At 31.9% G+C, this 20,004-nt stretch overlaps 2 protein-coding genes across 2 annotated transcripts; one reads left to right on the forward strand and one right to left on the reverse strand.

Annotated features, from left to right (window-relative positions):
* Nucleotides 1-11,497: 11,497 nt before the first annotated feature.
* LOC145098476 (uncharacterized) lies at nt 11,498-12,313 on the forward strand. Its single transcript, XM_079036110.1, has one exon. The coding sequence runs from the start codon at nt 11,498-11,500 to the stop codon at nt 12,311-12,313; it is 816 nt and encodes a 271-aa protein (XP_078892236.1).
* Nucleotides 12,314-14,620: 2,307 nt separating this feature from the next.
* Nucleotides 14,621-15,734, reverse strand: LOC145100177 (uncharacterized). Its single transcript, XM_079037549.1, has 2 exons — nt 15,604-15,734; nt 14,621-15,507 (listed from the first exon to the last, which is right to left on the reverse strand). Exons 1-2 carry the CDS (start codon nt 15,661-15,663, stop codon nt 14,914-14,916), a joined length of 654 nt encoding a protein of 217 aa, XP_078893675.1. The 5' UTR covers nt 15,664-15,734; the 3' UTR covers nt 14,621-14,913.
* Between the last annotated feature and the right edge of the window lie 4,270 nt (nt 15,735-20,004).

The following is a 20,004-nucleotide window of genomic DNA, read 5'->3' on the forward strand; positions in this document are numbered from 1 at the left end:
GAGGCACTAAGCTTTCTAAGGCCTATTCAAGCAAGGAATTAATTGTTATTACTATATAACAATTAAAGGTAATTCTATAAACCCTAATTCAGTTTATAATATGTTAGATCTAAGGTTATTAGTCTTGGATTCAAAGCATGTACAATAGAGAAACCTAGATCCAAGCATTAGGGTTTGTATGAGCACATAGGATTGTTCTTATGCCTAAAACCCATCAGTGGTATCAGAGCCTTGATTGGTTTCAGTTGTATTTGATGCTTATATGTTTTATGAATTTGACATATTAGGGTTTATGGCTAATAAACCCTAAAGGCTAGGTAATTTTCGCAATTAGGGTTGCAAAACCCTTGATGGCGATTTTTGCTAGGGTTTCCCAAATCCTTTCCTTAGCCTCCAAGATTTTGAAATCTAGGGTTATCCAACCCTTGGATTTCGAAATTACCTCCTTCCCCAAGGTTAGATCCTAAATTTTAGGGATTTGGATAATCCCATATCTTGTAATAATCTTTTAATTGTTAAATATGGTAATTAAAGATCTTGAATTATCCCATCCCTTATTTTCGAGATTTAGAGAGGGATTCAAGGGATTAGGATATCTTAGATGTATAATTGGTAATTATCCTCATGATCTAGATAATCCCTTGTGATTTAATAATTTAAATTAATTGGTTAATTTATGGTAATTATTAAATCAAGAGTTTTAATATTTAAAATTTTAATTTAAATGTCTTAAATTCGAAAATTTTAAGTGAGATTAAAACCTAATTGTTTTGAAGAGTTTCAAAACTTGCCCTCAAGTTTTGGAATTTAAATTGTTGATTAAAAGTTAATTTTGAAAGTCTAAATTCCAAAACCCTGATTTTGAAAAGTTCAAATTAAACCCTTATGGTTTTATTAAATTAATTAAGTGTATAATTAAAACAAATTTAATAAATCCATAATGATTTTGGTTAATTAAAAGTATAATTTAAACCACCTAGTATTTTAAAAGTGTAAAATACACCCTTATACTATATATAACATTAAAAGTTTAATATTATATATGTATAACTAACAATTCAGTCTTACCGTTAGTAGGCCTCATTCACGAAGCTGGTCTATAAGGGGTGTTTAAGGAAATTGCCTATAAAATGGCGATTGAATGGGTATCCACTCTTACCCACCGCACTCTTGACTAGTGGAGGGTCGTTAGCCGAACGGGTAGGATAGGACAGAAACCTTCCATTATAAGTATAATGAAGTACAAAGTAACTAAATGCTTTTTCAAATTCCCAAATCATAGTTACTTTAGGAAAAATGTGAAATTGTATGCTAATCCATAGAATTACACTTCGTACCCCTGTCAAACGTTAGTGGAGCGTGTGTGGTTAACCGGCACACTAATTTGGGGATGACATTGGTAGCGAAGGGTGACTCGATGTTTGTCATAGATCAATGGAGCGTGTGTGGCTAACCGGCACATTGATTAGGTGATTGTAGCATTGGGTGCACCACGTGATTCGTATGGTTATTCACACCTTGTTTGTGATCCTCGGCATCCCAGTCACAAATAGTAGGGCATAATCGAGATTAAACATGCCATTGAAAAGTTCAATGAATCTCAAAAGATCTAGGAGTTTCAATTCATTTAAAACTTAAACTTCTTTTTCGTTTTTCATGGTGGAAATTGGTAAATCGTCATTTACCTACCTTCAAATATTCTGCAACTAGATTACGGCATCCCTCTTCTAGGTTGTAGAGTATTGTGTTGGATCCTAGCTTGATGTTTCATTTGGGTGTTACATCAAGAATTCTAATCAACATAACTTGAATTTTCTCCCGTTTTGTAGATGTCTGAATCTTACTATGGTCTTCCCAAATCCTTTGGAACAAGCTTTCCAAATGAAGATGACGTTCCGAGATACGATCAAGGAAATGAGAGTCATGCTTCACTTCCTCCACCTCCTCCAATTATTCTCCCTGACCCACAAGTTCAAAGGCTTGAAAAGTTCAAGCTCACTCAAGCCCTTTTGGCAAGTAAACACGAAGATGGGAAACCTGTGTGTGCACACGTCTTAGAGATGAAGTCACACATTGATAGGTTAAGCATGTTGGGTGTCGAGATTTCAAGTGAGTTGGCTGTTGACTGGGTTCTTCAGTCACTTTCTGAATCATATAGTGAGTTCGTTAGAGAGTACTATATGATGGACCACGACGTGACCCTAATTGATCTCACCTATTTGCTTATAGCTGCTGAATCAGCAATGATTTGGCGTGCTGGTCAAGCAAATTTGTCTAGTGAATCAAACTCCCAAACTTCAATGGACACTGGCAACATTGGAAGTCCAGAAAGAACTAAGTCTGTGATTGTCCGATGTGCTGTGCCAAAGGAGTCCATTTGCTTTTATTGCCAAAAGAAAGGGCATTGGAGACGAAGTTGCCCTAACTACCTGAGAGATCTAAGAGATGGGAGAGTCAAGACGTATGGCTCTGCTTCAGGTAAAATCCATTATCTAACTCTTTTGAGTTCCTATTCTAGATTCTTAATACATGATGTGATAAGATTACATTTTGATGTTTTGTAGGATCGAAGAAAAGAGAGGAAGCTTGAGAAAAGAAGTGAGCTGAATCTGATCATGAAGAAATGGATTTCGATCGCATTACTTGAAGAATGGATTCTTGAGCTACTACTTGGAGTTAGAATAGATTGTTAAGAAATATGTAATAACATAGTTTTTCAATTGAGTTGAATTGCAAGGACAAAATTTTTCCGCAATAAAATGAATTTTGACTTTATCTTATTTATTTATCCTTGCAATGGCATGTATGAAAGAATTAATGTTTGAATGTTTCTATTATTAGCAATAATGGATTTGATTCTTAATTGTGTTATTTGTGGAAATGTCAAAATTTTACCAAATAGGGAGAGTTTCTCATCACCCAAGTTTCAATTGGACAGAAACTTGGAATCATGCAATGTGCATTGTATGATGAATGAAAAACTTTCACATTTGGGAACCTTAGACTAATTCTTTGGCAAAGTGTCAATTGAAGGACTATGAGATCGAGTACACTAGGTCGTACGTTGATCAAGTCTACCACAAGAGTGACAAAGATATTCGTCATGATTTACTAAAGTTTAGTAAATATGGTTATACTTATAAGATTAAGTATAATTCTAAGTTGATTGAAAGAGTTTCAATGAATAGTAGAACGAATAAAGAAGAATCAAGTAGGCAGAAAGATAAAAGTTTCTCTATTCTAAGAAGAAGGGAGAGTACCTTTTATTGTGTTTTATGATAAGTCTTTATGATTAAGAATCATGTCTCAATTGATTCTCTAAGTGAGTCTTAGTGCAATTGCATGTCTAAGAAGAAGAATTGAGAATTGTAGAAATGGTTAAATCAAAGAGTCAATCATACTTCGTTCCAATATCAAGTCTTAGAGTCAAGATTGTGACATTGAGTGAAAAGTCTTAAGTAGGTTTATAACACTCATCAAATGTGGAATTTGGAAAAGTTTTCTTATTCTTGCACATTTGAAATTGGTAAGTTGTACTGTTTTGGATAAGACAAAGACCAACTAGGACCAATTGTGTGAAGTGTTTTGTCTTGATAAATGCTTCACTAACTATTGAATATTTGTTTGTCAAGAAATGTTTCTTGAAAAGAGAATCTTATATGTCAAGAAGTCAGTGGGAGTCTTAATGGTCTTGAAAAGGTTTCAAGAACAAATCAAGAATAAACCTTATCGATCATCACTAGCACACGACTTGAGGTTTACAACCTATCGTGCTGACATTGTTTTGTTTCTGTGCCATTCCAATTAAGTTAATTGTGTATGTGAGTTCTATGAGTTCTCATTTGAATGCATACTAGAGCCTTAGTCGATGGAATGTACATTGATGTGTAAGGACAAGTTACTAAACTACTTGGAAGACATGGTGGGCACTCGTGTTACCATAGGACAAGAAATCAAGATTAAGAAAGTTCGGTCCATATGAGTTTGGATTTGTCGCAAACCTTGGTTTTGGCAAATTCACATGGATAGGAACTCATACACCATAAAATCTAAGTGTCATAAGATTCTCTCCTTCATGAAAATGACTGTGAGGAAATACTTTCACTAAGAGAGGTTTTAAGAAGATAGCAATTGTGAAAATTGTATTCTCACATTCGATTATGGTTACGGCATCCCTTTCCATAGTTCGAATTGTGAGATTTGGCAATTAGTTTGAACATTTGGAACTTAGTAACATAGATTCTAAATTGATTAAGCACACATATGAGCTATATAAGGTAAAGGTGCATAAGTTCAAGAAGCTTAGATAAAGGCTTATCGAAGCATCTAGTATTAAAAATATGAATTTCAGAAATTCAACAGGCATTGTTTTTCTTGAAGTTCATTCGCTTTCTGAATACATGTCAAAGCTAGTGGGAGCATAAGTGTTATGCTTATATGATAATAATCATCATGATAGTGGGAGCATAAGTGTTATGATTGTATGATTATTATGGCGAGTATTGCAAGTTAGCAATATTAATTATAGAAAAACAAAGATTCAATTTGCAAAGTTGCATGGGTTGAAACGTTGTTTTGATATAATTAAGGGAGAGAATGTTATACTTCGTTTAAAAATCTAAAGCTTAGATTAAGAAATTTTAATATCTTCAGTCAAAGGATACATTGTGTGTTCTCAAATTTCGATTATGATTACGGCATCCCTCTTCATAGTTCGAATTGTGAGAACATGACACATAAAATATTATGGCAAAAGATTGGTAAAGTATCATATCTTTATGTAAGACATTATGCATCATGTCCCATACGCTTCGGGTATAGGATCGATTGCAAATGCTATAATATTTACCATTCTAAAATTTTTCAAATGTCTAGCGCATTAAGAGGGAAAAAGGACTAGAATGGATTTTGACTAAAATTATTAAACAACTATCAAAGGACGATCCAAAGTTCACTGAGGATTGGTCGCTTATGAGTAGTTGGAAGTATGGTATTGGATGGACCATATCGACATTATTTTGAATAGACAAGATTCTATTAAGAATGAGTTGTCATATGGCAAATGTGGAAATGTTTCCATATTGGGAGTTGTACATTAAGAATCTATGTCTAGATTATAAACTTTTATGCAAGAAGGATGTTCAAAGGAATGTACTTTGAATGTGAGACTTCACGTCTATGGAATTGTCATGTAACAATTTCTAAGAAAGCACTTTGTAATTTCATTAGCCAAGTGTTGGTGACTTTTGTGCTATGACTTTACGAAAGGATCGTTGCGTAAAATGTTAGAATCTAGCATATTCTAGTAGTGGCAAGAACCTTGTGTTCTTACACTAACAATGGGGATTGAGGAATTGTGAAATGAGAATCATTGGAAAAGTCTTCAATTGTTCAATTTCACAAAGTAAGGACCGTAGGAAACATAGTGTGCATGCTTTATGCATGGGATAACTATTGTTGTAATTCGAGTAATAAGTTGATTTTCTGAAACAGTAAACGATAATAATGAGTAATCAATATGGTGGTTAAATAGAAGTGTTTTATTTACTCTCACAAGTTTGAGGCCATATAGGATTAAGTATTATTCTTATGTTTCAATTTGCATGTTTTGACTTCCAGAATAACTAGGTTATTCAAACATCCACAGTCGGTCATACGTTGGAAGTAAGTATGAAGGAAGACTGTCATGAATCTGTCTGTAGATTGTCTGAAGTGTTTAGACATAGCACAAGTTTGCTGCAGAGTTCATGAGTGCTTTGATAAGATTAGAGTATTGGATTAAACCCACGCTCACTTGGATCACTTCATGGTTTTATCACGAGTGATTAGTGAGACGATAATATTGTATATTCTTGAAACCGAGACGTGTGAGTTGTTATTTGTTGGTCGGTTACACATTGATAATAAGTAAACGCACCAGTAACTTGGTGTTATAAAACTTATTGTTGTGTGTGATTCGATCAGTAAATGCAAGCGAGCATATGAGTCGAAGTTTATCCATTCCTTTTACCTAAAGTAGGATAAAAGCGATATCATTGGGCCTCTCGATGATTTAGTGATGACACCTAAGCGCTTGGCCAAGCCGGGACTAAGTTGATGTGTTCAATTGTAGTCTGTTATCAGTCGTCATAAATCGGAAGTCGGGAAACAGTATAGAGAGAATGATTGAAATTCATGTCTTTTGTCTATACGATATCTTGAGAATGGAGGAATATATAATCCCTTATCTAGAGGACACGCTATCTGATAAGATCAGAGTTGACAGCGGCTTTTGAAAGCTACGATTGCTGATCAGGTTCTGAAGTCATACGGAAAATAGTTATTAGACTTATCCAAGTGGGAGACTGTTGGATTAGTGTCTAAGTCCATAACTATTTTGGTATGTACTTGACCCGATTATGAGCATGGTCCTTTTGGGTTGCCTTCACCATAGCAATATGTAGGATGATTTAAGGAGAGAAAGGTTTAAAATATGATTTATTAATATATTATGAGAATAATATATTAAAGGAGAAATCATATTGTTTAATTAATATTAGTCAAGAATTAATTGTTAATTAATTTTGTGGCTAAAAGAGATTAATTAAACTTAGGGGACTGAAGTTGTAATTATAAGATAATTATAATTGGGCTATGGATCACCTAATAATATATAGGTTGGACGAATTCTATGGGAAGCCCATTAGAAATCGTCCAAGGGATATGATTAAGGAGTCCATGGGCTGCTTAGGGCCTAAGCAGTCAAATTAGGGTTTCCTAGTTGTAAACCCTAATAGCCTACATGTATATAAAGGGCCCCTATGCCCCAAAAACGTGGACAAGACTTCCATTAGGGTTTCCAGCCGTTTTTGGTGCCTCCCCTCTCTTCTCCTCTTCATCCAAGTTGCATAAGGTGTTTGTGACTCCATTAGAGGTGCAACACTTGAGGCACTAAGCTTTCTAAGGCCTATTCAAGCAAGGAATTAATTGTTATTACTATATAACAATTAAAGGTAATTCTATAAACCCTAATTCAGTTTATAATATGTTAGATCTAAGGTTATTAGTCTTGGATTCAAAGCATGTACAATAGAGAAACCTAGATCCAAGCATTAGGGTTTGTATGAGCACATATGATTGTTCTTATGCCTAAAACCCATCATCCATGGGACTTCAGCAGTGTGAGGTGAGTTACCTTCCATTAGCGGTGGGTCTACGCCCACAATGTCGGCCCACCAGTAGGAGTTGAATGTTAGATGATTGTCTTTGTGATATTCATCTAGGTTTGTTACTACCTAATATGTTTATGTGCTAGTATGTTATGATGCTATGTGATAATAGCAGTAGGGGAGATAGTCCCCAAGATTACCGGTCGATAGGGCCGAAGGGGTAGTAATATCCAGTTATGCTAGATAGATTATGATTATGTGATATATGTTATGTGGTAGTAGTACAGGGGTGAAATAGTCCCCGATGCCCGATCGAAAGGACCGAAAGGTAGGCCAGCACCCATATATGCTGGACAATGTCCGGTCGAAAGGACCGAAGGGGAGGCCAACACCCAGATATGCTAGGCATTGTCCAGTCGAAATGACCGAAGGGGTAGGTCGGGTACCCAGATATACCTGGCAGTATGTATGTTTTATGTTTGTATGGTGTGTGGTATGATGGGGGAACTCACTAAGTTTTGTGCTTACAATTTTTCGTTTTGTTTCATGTACCTTGTTTTCAAAGGACAGGAGCCGGCTCGATTGTAGCGCATCACACTATGTTTTCCGCACATGAGATCCTTGGGATTACACTCTGATATGGTTTCATGATATTATATTTTTGATCAATAACACTTTGGTTTTGACATGAGACATTGTAACGAAAGTTTTTATATTGATTGGTTTTATGCAATAACTTAGTTAAAATGAAAATTTGGTCTGTATTTTTGGGATGTTACATTAATATAGTCCATTCACATTTTAAACCAAAAATTCAGAACTTAATGCAGTCAAATTACAGTTTAAAACATAAAAATCATAGTTTAATATATAAAATTGACAACTAAATATAATAAACTTGTTACAACGAAAGTACCTAATAAAGATGCAATATATCTGTGAGAATTAGTAATTTTCTTTGATTCTTCTTGGCAGTTGGCATTTTTTTCCACATTATATGTAGTCCAAAAGTATAAATAAGCTCCATGTTGTATAAAGAATTAGAATATAAAATTCATGTGTAATACATGTCTTGCTTTGAATGCTTTAAAAACAATTCAACGATCTAACATTCGTTAAGAGTGTTACTACATTGAAAACGTATCCACCAATAAAGTTGTCTATCCTTATGTACCATAATAATATCCCTACTACGTTGTGAAGGTTTCATTGTACACACATTTGATAAGCATGCATTAAATCCCTATGATAATGAGTAATGTTATAAAAAGACTTATACAATGAATTATATATATTAATTATGAAAATGAGCAAATTTTTTTCTAAAAAGCAAAACAGTAGCATATTAATATCTCAATTCTCACGTCTTATAAAATAATAAGGATTCGTTGCTTTTGCATAAAGAAGAACACAAACTACAAAATCAACATAAATAGTTTCTACTTAAACAATGTTTTCATTTTGCATAAAAAAGAAACAAATATCGTTTTCATTTTGCAAACAAAACTCACACAGGCTATCGCAATATGTTTTATTCCTATTTTTGTTTATTTAAAATTTTCTAATATTTTTTCCATTTATTAAAGATATTTGCCATTAAACAATCAACTTGACCATCTTACCCATCGGTTCGGTACTAGTACCAAGTACCGATACCGTGGTCGATATCATTACCAATACCATACTCCATCTAAATCAGTTCGGTACTTTGGATTAAATTTTGACTAAATTTGATATTCGGGAGGTACCGGTCGGTTCTGTCCCACGTTCATCCTTAAATACAACGTTGTATACACTAATTTGTAGCTTAATACATCAAATCAAAGACCATTCACTGTCTAATACACCAATTTATACGTTGTTCACAATTTAATGAAATATTTTATACACCAATAACTCTAGCAAGTGCCAAAAACCACATTTGGACAAAAAAGAAAATCATATTTGGATATTTAATACAATCATTCATACACTAATTCTCATTTTAATATATCAATCTGTTATTAATTCACAGTTTAATTTAATACAGTTAGCTCAAACACCCATTCCCAATTTAAATAAACTATCACTATTTAAGTGGCTACAAAGTCAATAAAATTACTTCAAAATAAACTATGTGGTAGAAATTATCAATTAACTAATAAAGTATCTATCTTAAATACTATATTAAGCTATCTTAAATACTATATTAAATGGCAAACTCTATGGTTAAGTAAACTAGCACATAAAACATATTTGTACTGATTTCATTAAAACTGAAATAGTCATAGCTATTTTAACCAAAAGAGAGACCTCTAAAGAGCTATTAAGTAGATAATAGATTGTGTATAAAAATAAAGAGTAGTAACTTTGATAATAAATTACGTTGACTTACTTGAAATTGAAATTGAATGCAACTTGTACTCATGATAAAGAAAATCGACATGCTTTTTTGATTTTATTCCTTGTCATAATCCATTGCGTCACTTAAAAATGATCTGGAAATTGGATTGAAAGTTTTTATTTAATTAACAATTGATATTTGAAGTCTATCGTAGTTAAGGAGTTTGATAGAATACCTTACTCACTTCACTTCTTCTTTTTCTAAATCGCAATCTTAGTGGCCAGATCTAAGAAATATTCCTGATAGCAACTGAAATTCACTTTAGTCTACTGTTTAGATCCAAGCTGTTAGAGGAGGGAGATTGCGGTGAAGAAGAGGAACGACGACAGTAAAGGTTGCGACTGGCAGAGAAGAACAGTGCTAGTGATTCTTTATTTCTTAGCATGAACCTTTTTTAATTTATACTTTTGCCATTTTATTTTTATTTCTTTACATTTTTTCCACAAAACTTTCACTTTTATTTTCTTTACATTCTTGACACTAAAATTTGATGATTCTTTACATTAATGTCACTAAACTTTGACAATTTACAATGTTTGAACAGTAACCTTCTTCATTTGTGACTTTTCTTCCATGCTTTTTATATTTTCCCAAAAGTGCTTAGAAATTTTTAACACTCAGACTTTTTTTTTTTATTTATTTTTTATTATTTGTCATTTTGTCTACCATATTATTCTATCATTTATTTATTTATTTTTTTTCTAAAACGATTTATTTGTGACTTTTTTCTCATATGTTTTTTACAATTTCCCAAAAATGTTCCGTTTATTTAATGCATTTACAGTTTAGGCTCTTATTTTTTAAGATTATTTTATTTTGATACTTTTTCCATCTTTCATTATCAACCCGAACTTTTTAACATCCAGACTTCCGCCACTTGTTTTTTAAAAAGTTGCTAAATTCAACCTATTTTCCTTTATTCTTTGTCATTTTCATCTATCATATTCTTCTATCATTTTTTTCTGAAAAGAATGACCCGTGCAACGCACTAATCTTTTTCTAGTTTATATTACAGCTGAGTGTGAAAATGATAGAACTAATATCACAATTACGTTTTTGATAAGCTTAATCCTTAATGACTAAATAATTAAACAACTTGGTTTTAAAGTATACATGTCAACTTTCGTGTGACATAGTTGTTAACAAACATAACAGAATTTGGTCATAGATTGCATCCACTTGTAATATAAGACAAAAAATTTAAATTACGTTGATAACTATCAAAATTTGACTTTTTCATTTGACTATACAATAATTTTCTTCTGTATCATCTTTTTTATATTTAGCTATTTACCATTTAGTTTACCAGTATAAAAAGGGTCCATGACTTGTTTATATTAATTTGAGTATGCAACAAAGTGAAGTTCTTACTTATTTATGTTTGTGTTTTTAAGTTGTTTCCAGAAATTTATGAAATAATTATGTATCCACAAATTGGTAAAAGTACTAATTTAATTGCATAAACTAGTAAAACTGCATATAATACTCCCTCCGTCCCATTTATTGTCCACAGACAAAAAACACAAAGTTTAAGAAAACATTAATTATTGATTACGTTATTCAGTAAAATGACATTTTTACCCTTTTATAAACTTATCTTATTTTGTCTTTTAAAATTCTGGATTTTTTACTCCCACTTTTAAAATTCCATTTTTTACGCAAAAATATACCGCCATAATTTCATGCCAAAATTTTACTCTTTATTTTTAAATTTTCATTTTCTTACGGTAAAAATTGGAGGCAATTAAGCCACCATAATTTTAAAATTTTACTCCAACTTTTACTTTCTTTTTTTTTATGATAAACAACTGGAGGCAATTATGCCGCCATAATTTTTTGCCGGAAGCACTTAAAGATAATTTTATGGAGCCAATATTTTTACCACCTTTATATTTATATGCATCAACCAGTTCATAATAGTGTATTCCAACTTCAAATTTATTCTTATCAACACTTCAGTTATCATATGGAGCTTTCCACAAATCCACCTACTAAAAAAAACACTACCATTGCACAACGTCAAGCCATATTCCAATCCTTATTGCAAGAAAGTTTCGATGGAAGATTAAAAAAAGGTTCCGTAAGTGAAGTAGCTTCACTATTCTCGGTTTCTAAGCGAACCGTTAGTCGCATTTGGCATCAAGGTAAAAATCAAGTTGACCATGGATTACCGGTTGATTTCTCTTCAAATATGCCAATGGTTGTTGGGCAGAAAAGGGTACAAATAAATTTGAATCAAGTTTCGGAAATTCCATTACGTCATCGATCCAATATACGCTCTCTTGCAAAATCTCTAAATGTTTCAAAATCAACATTGCATAGAAGAATTAAAGAAGGTGTTCTTCGACCACATACAAATGTCATCAAGCCAACTCTAACTCATGAGAATAGAAGAGCAAGATTAGAATATTGTTTATCAAAGATTACATTGTCATCATTATTTAGTCCAATTCCTACATTCCATGATATGTTTAATGTTGTCCATATTGATGAAAAATGGTTTTATATGTCAAAACCATCAAAACGTTATTATCTTGTCCCCGGTGAGGATGAACCGTTAAGAACATGTAAAAGCAAAAAGTTTATTACAAAGATCATGTTTCTAGCGGCGGTAGCAAGACCGAGATATGATTCATCGGACAACAAAGTTTTTTCGGGAAAAATTGGTATCTACCCATTTACAACATTAGAACCCGCTAAACGTTCAAGCAAAAACCGTGTTGCGGGAACAATGGAAACGAAACCTATTTTATCGGTGAACAAAGAGGTAACAAGGTCATGATTGATAGAAAAAGTTCTACCGGATATTAGAGCTAAATGGCCGCGAGGTCATACCGGTCCTATATTTATTCAACAAGATAACGCAAAGCCCCATATTGATGTTGATGATAGCGAGTTTCTTGAAGCGGCATCGCGAGATGGGTTAGATATTCGACTTTGTTTTCAACCCCCCAATAGCCCGGATTTGAATGTTTTAGACCTTGGATTTTTTCGAGCAATACAATCACTTCAAGAACAAGAGACTTTGAGTACAACCGATGAATTGGTTAATGCGGTTCAAACATCTTTTGAAAGAATGCAATCACAACAACTTAACAATGTTTTTTTAACACTACAAACATGTATGAAAGAAATCATAAAGGTTCAAGGTGGCAACAATTATCATATACCGCATATTGGTAAGTCTAGGTTAGATCGACAAGGTAACTTACCACTCCAAATTGAGTGTGATCAAACTTTAATAGACGATGCTGTAATGTATTTGAGCAATTAAAAAATTTGCATATCAATTTGTTTTGAAAGAAACAGTTCATGGTGTTTTGATTTTAATGAAAAAAAAGACTTTTGTGTTTGGAAGTTTACTGCCATTTTATTGTTCTTTTTTTTTTTTTTTTACGTAAAGCAACTTGTGAGAAAGCAAGAAAGCAGGAGTTTTCTTTTTCCTAGTAAATCCCAAATTTAAATGTATTATAGATAACTTAAATGAAGGGTAATATAGTAAAAATACACATTTATTTTTAACAATGACAATTAATTTGGGACAACTTAAAATAGTAATGTGGCCAATAAAAATGGGACGGATGGAGTAAATCAGTAAGCTTTAAAATATGGATATGTTTGATCGTGAACTATAAGTTATCTTAATTTAAATCTAATCAAGAGATGTATATATGTTAACAAATACAAATTTAAGTGTGTTGCAATAAATCGAATAGTATGTTTATTTTTAACAGAAATTAATAATATGTATTAGATCTATAGCAATGACGCGTATATACATGCATCATGTACCTAATTCGACGCACAACTTGGTATACAAAACATCTTTGACTTGAAATATATCCTTATAATATCAATTACAAACATATAAAAGCAGCTCTCGGTGTGAGTGTGACTATATTAATTAGAAAACATTGGTTGTTATAAAAGTAGTAAACTTAGAGCCGAAAATAATCGATCCGATCCACCAAACCTAACCTAAAATTAGTAGGTTGGGTTCAGATTTTCAATCCTTTTATGTTAAACGGGTCAGACTATTTAACCTATTATTTAAATAGGTTGAGTTGGATAAAAATTATCAATCCATTTTCAACCCACCAACTCATTTAACTTTAATATATATTAATTTAATAACTTTTTAAATATTATAATGTATTAATCTAAATATTAATTTAAAAATTATAATGTTGTATTATTATTTATTTTTAAAAAGATGCAATCGTAATTCCTATGTTTTTCACGTTAACAATACTAATCACTCTTCAATATCATTTCGAAATTAAATATTTTTAATGATATTTGAATATTTATTTGTATTTGTAAATTGGTATTGTGTCTTTGTTACACTTTAAAATTTTATTTAAGTTTGAAACTAATTTAAATGGTGTAATTTTTAGTTAATTATTTATATTTTTTTATTTTAAATGGGTTAATCAATGTTTACGCCATTTTTTTAATAGGTTGGGTTAGAAACTACAAGTCAATCCGATGACAACCATTTATTTGAAAGATTAGGATGGATTCAAAATATCAACCCATTTAAATAAACATTTTGAATTGAGTTGAAATAGTCAACCCTATAAATGTGTTGAACCGAACCCAACCCAAATCAACTTATTATCAGCTCTAAATAAACTATATTAGTATATAAACAATATTTAAATTTATTTTGTATATTAACTAAAAGGAGATTAATTAGTCAAAAAATAGTACTAAGTATTTTGTAATCTTTACCGTAATTAGGCAGTAGACTAAAATATTATCAAAAGTCAAATAGCAAACCATAAAAGATCATTATTCCAGTAAGTGATTGAAGTCCCCTTAATGTAGGAAAATAACTTTACAATAGCAAGATAAAAGGATCTAAAAATGTTATTGTTATTAGTAATAACGTAATATTGTTTAACACACGAAACTTTCATTTTGGTCTACAATAATATCTTTATTTTTGCCCATATTAATAAACATTTAAGTCAGCAAAATGCTTGATAAATAGTTAAACATTTTCACTAAACTATGTATCAATTCCAAAACAAAAAATTGCTAGTAAATAAAATTAAAAAGTTCAATTCAAATTAAGTCTAAGTACTACTCTTAAACGGTTAAACCCCTCTTATATTTCATCATTGGAAAATTTTACGATCCCTCACGAAAATATCGAGAATTGAAGGGTGAGTAATGTTATAATCTTCAGTCAAATCTTATAGAAGATTAAAAAAAAGACACTTGACATGAATTCAGTAATACATGATTAATTCTGTCAAATGTTTTTTAAAATCTTTTCCATAAAGACCGATTACTATATCATCACTTTTAAGTTTTAACTTTATTCAATTAACCATTTACAAAATAAAACACAAAAAGCAAACAACAAAAAAAAAATCATCCTCGAAACACATGTTCTTCACCCGTCTTTCGATCTATTCTTGTAATCCAACGGCTGTAGTTTTTAGATGATGATTTTCTATATTCAAGATTCTCCTTTACATAACCAATATTCAATCCTTGTCCCACCGGAATAATCACTGATCTCACCAAACATGCCTTCTTAACAACCAAGTCCCATCGGAAACCACCCATGCGCCGCCCTGTACGACCACCTCTGCATAACAAGACAGCACCTCGATGGCTCAATCTGGCTACCCCAAACAATTCAGACAAGTCTTTCCGTCCACCATCCACCACCATGAATTCAACCTCCGGTAGTCTCTCCATCACTTCCATAGATTCTCCCACCATTAATTCCGGCACCGTTGAGCCATGCTCCTTCAGGGCGGCGATATATTCTGATCTTGAACATTCATTTTGTAGTATGCAAACATAACGTGCACCCGAGTGGCGTGCTGCAATTTCCAAGCCGATGCTTGTCGTGATTTCACTACCACTCGACCATGCTTCCACAATCAATCTAGGGTTCCACCCGCCTGCCATGGCGGAGATCATCTCTGCATCATCTGATTCTTGAAACTTTTTGCACTGCAATTATCAAAAAGATAAAAAAAAAAAAAAAAAAAAAGTATGAGCAATAACTCTATGAAGTAAGTATATTTCTTAATTCATATATAGACTTACGGTTTTCACGGTATCTATGTACGCTTTCAAAGCCATCTCCGGTGACCAAACCAACTTCATCTTCTCTCTACAACGACGGGGACGTGGAATGTTGATATGACCGAAATGGTGGTTCGTTTATCTATTTTTATACTTTGAAGATACATATATAAATTATAATTATATATGTGTAGTGTTGTTTATTTATTTCTTGAACTAGCTTCCCATCGTTGACAATTTGCATGGCCCCACAAAACAAAAGAAATACTCCTATTTCTCAAAGCATCTACAATAGTCAATAGTTAATCTTTTTAAAACATTTTAATTTTGCTAATTAAGCAGTTTTGAACTAACTTTTATTGGTAATTATCTTATTCTCATTGATATCAACTGTTATATAAAATTCCTTGATATAATTTGTACTTCTGAATCAAACATATGTAAGTACACAAATAAAATAGGTCCAAAATTATAATGTATGTAATTATAAAAATAAAAAATATTATATCATCTTCATTTTTTAGCATCTGATATATTAATATTATTTTGACAAATATTTGTGCTGATATTATCTATAAATATTGTTCTTTTTAATTTGTATGTTTAATAAAATAGAATAGTTAGTCAAAAGAAAACAAATGTATACTATTTCAATATGGTTATGAGATAAATATCAATAGTTGTAAGTCATAATATGTGTGTTTTATGAAAATTCGAATGTGCTGGCTTTTGGGCTTTAATTTTGTTATGCATATGCATTTCCACTTAAAGCACATCGTATCTGTAGTGATTACATATACGTTGACAATTCAATATCGGTCAAGTAGCGTTACAATAACACACTCCATTTGGTTAATATTTGGTTGATTAACATTAAATTTAAATATTTAATGCCATTACAATAATCTTCAAACGGAGAACCACAACACAAAACATTAGCAAAAGAAGTAAAGATTAAGAACCAACATCGTTAAATTAATAGCTCTAAATAAAAGCACGACACGTGAAGTGGCTTGTTTCCATTAATGTTGCATGCCGTATTCGATCCTTCTTCAACATCATATGCATTTCATGAAATCTATCTCCGTACATTTGTTGAGAAGTTAAATACCAAGCCACTAAAAGAACCCTGCCATCATTCATCAAACAAAAGTTAGGACATCCCAAGAATCATTTAATTATACCTGGGTTTTTCTTTGTTCATGAGATGGACCACATTGCCTCAAGAGTCAAGATCACAATAAGCATCAACGTAGGACGTGATTACTTTTGCTTTTTACAGAGAATATGTAGCATAAAATGTGTTGAATTAGGTCTCTTTCAGTGTTGATAACAAAGAATGTGAGAAAGTGGCGTTCAATTTGACTTAAAAGATGATAGAGTGCCATGTTACTATTCACGTTGGCAGACACGTCATAAAAATCCACCCCAAGCATGGTAGAAAACAGCAAAATGGGGAATAGAAGTTAAACAGTCAACATTGCAAAAAATAACAAATGTCGATAACTCTATTACCAAACAAATTTAAAAGTGACAAATCAAAAAGTTGGCCAAACAATAGTGTTTTTTTGTGTCCTTATATAAATCGTAGGAACGGTATCGTCTACAATATTTACGATTTTATAATACACTCTTTAAAACCGCATATAGTGTCGGGGTGGCGTAATCCCTATCCCTAACCTATAATTTTTAATATACAACTTGGCATCAATTACAACACCTTTGGCTTTTTATATTACACCTAAAAACCAGATATGTTTGACTTCAAAATAAATATTAATTAAATTTTTTACATACAGTTTGCCTTATTTAAAATGTGGTCATAGTTTGAAATTTAAAAATAAAGATCGACAACTAAAGATTAAGATAACAACGTACTATGAGTCTATGATAACCAATAGCCCTCATCAAGATAGTGATAACGTAGTTGACTTATTACTTTTCTTTTAAAATCTAGCGTTCAATAAAAAATAAACAAAAAATGCTATGTACGTACGTAAAAGTTTAAATTAGACCATATATTTTTGTGAGATGGGGGTCGTGTTTCTGACACCGTGCCAAAAATAAAAATATGACATTAATGTTTTTCACTTTTAATATCCAATTTTTAGGAAAAAAAAAAAAACTTATCCTTTTACCATATATTCTAACAAGAATATTACTATAATATTTATAATATTATATGTTAATATCACAAAATATAAAGCTTAAAATCTACGTAACATTTTTTTATATAGGGAAATTAACTTATTATGGTAATTATCTTTTCATTTTGTTCATATTTAGGTAATTTTTTTTTGTACACATCTAAGTAACAGATTTGTTAGATATATTCACATATAACCATTATGATCGGTTGTACCAAGTTACAACTTACATAACATATATATGACAACGATAATTACCTAAGAGGGTAATGAATTATTGATTTTGTTCACATTTACGCATTTTTTTTATATTCGACCATCTAACTTGTTGAAGTTGTTCACCTAATACCATTGTTTCAGAAATTTAAAGTTGTAGTTGAAATTGTTCGTCCTACTTGTTGAAATTGTTCACATAATACCCTTATTTCTAAAATCGAGACAGTTGGTTCGATCTGACACAGAACACCATTTGTTTCTTCGGGTAGGGTTCATAACAAAATGAAATGGATTGATTGAATAACTAATCTGAATTCGAAATGATTCGTGAAGGCGCACATATTTTGCAAGGTATTCCTATGAGGTGTAACAAATGCATTCGTAGTATATCATAGTTGAGAAATTAGTATTCTGAGATAAACTTTGGACATGATTTACGTTTATGATACTTACAGTTTCATGAGCATTTGAGGTAAATATTTGCCAAATATTCGTAAGTGTTCACTAAAATTATTTTAGAGTTCTTAAGCGTTTCGAATAGTGATTTTCTTTCAATATTCTTGATTCCAAGCGTTTTAGTCTACTAGCAACCAAATCCAAGCTTGTTGTGCATCAGTCTAACCATAATTAAACATAGGTGATCAGTCTACATCTAGTTATGGTTCGACCCATGTACAACCAACTTTGCTAAAGCGTTTGACCTAAAACCTTGTGTTGTATTAGCATTCAAGTGTTCGAGTTTATATATGTATATATGTAACCCTATAATGGTAGGTTAAGGGATATACTTAACCTAAAGAGAAAGCCCTAGGCTATAGTCGTGCTTTCCTAAGAAAGTACTAGTTCACTATAGCCAATAATTATGATACCAATCTATCACACCCCCGGCCGTCGGCGGAAACGTCGATGTGCACCACGTAAATCAATGATCACAGTTACTGAGCATACATTAAACAGTACAAATATAATTTTCTATTATTACCGAAATATAAATTATATCGACAGTGGCTATTGCAAAGCCATGACACACGCCTAATAAATTGGCGTTCACATAAGTACACTACAATAATGGTAAGTCTTCTATTCAAACTCTTCTGATGTACTATTAAACTTGAGAATACATGCATTAAGATACGTCAACAAAATTGTTGGTGAGTTCTATAGGTTTTGATACAAATTATTTTTATAACCAAAAGTGTTTTCTAAAATTTATCTGGTGACCTATCTTTTATAAATACGTACTTTTTATATCAAAAGTATAAAAATAAATGAGTTGCAAAAGTGTACTTGGACTCATTTTGAAGTATTGTTTGTTCAAGTCCGAAAGTACAAAATTTGGTGAATATATAAGTAAATCAAACTTACATCAAATTTTGACAGTTCACATGACCAAAATGCATTTTTATATAAAAAAATTTGAATACCAATTAATCTAAAAATAAGACACGTACTCTTTGTGAAAATATAACACAGCCAGCTTTACTCTTGAAGTTTCGTACAAGTAATTTTATAGTTTAAATGCAAAACTCGTATATTTTTTGTTTTAAAAGCTTGTAAGGTCGTGTCATAGTGGTTATCAAGTGCTAACTTACTTAATTTAAGAACCAGCGCCAAAACAGTGGGGTAAACCCCGTCGACATAAACATTGTATTTTCGTGCAAAAATATAGGGTTTATATAAATAAGTTATTAAATTTAAGTTAATAAACATTGATCGGCCGTGTCATGATGTTAATGAAGTGGTATATGACTTAATTTTGCATAAAGACACTTATCATTTTGAACAAATATCCATACTACATACAATCCTATTTCAAGTTGCATGAGTATCTGTAACGCCCCATTCTTAAAATATCTATTTATGGGTTCCCGAGATCAAGAGTAAGGGCGTTTCGGTCTTTCATGAGCAATGAGTTATTATTCGGGAAGGTTTCAGATCGGGGTGTGTTGCTAGAAGCGTAGATCTTCTCGCCACCTTTCCGTGCATATAAAGTTCGTCGGAAGCGGATCTAAAATGAAGGAGTTATGATACTTTAAAGATATTGACATTTATGGCCCAT

Source organism: Lactuca serriola, chromosome 4, assembly GCF_051521515.1.
Source record: "Lactuca serriola cultivar US96UC23 chromosome 4, Lser_US96UC23_V15, whole genome shotgun sequence".
Taxonomy (NCBI): domain Eukaryota; kingdom Viridiplantae; phylum Streptophyta; class Magnoliopsida; order Asterales; family Asteraceae; genus Lactuca; species Lactuca serriola.

Coding starts and splice junctions, on each gene's coding strand:
- LOC145100177 (XM_079037549.1), bottom strand. CDS start 15,663: ATGAAGTTGGTTTGGTCACCGGAGATGGCTTTGAAAGCGTACATAGAT. Junction 15,508..15,603: donor ACATAGATACCGTGAAAACC/GTAAGTCTATAT, acceptor TGATAATTGCAG/TGCAAAAAGTTTCAAGAATC.
- LOC145098476 (XM_079036110.1), top strand. CDS start 11,498: ATGGAGCTTTCCACAAATCCACCTACTAAAAAAAACACTACCATTGCA.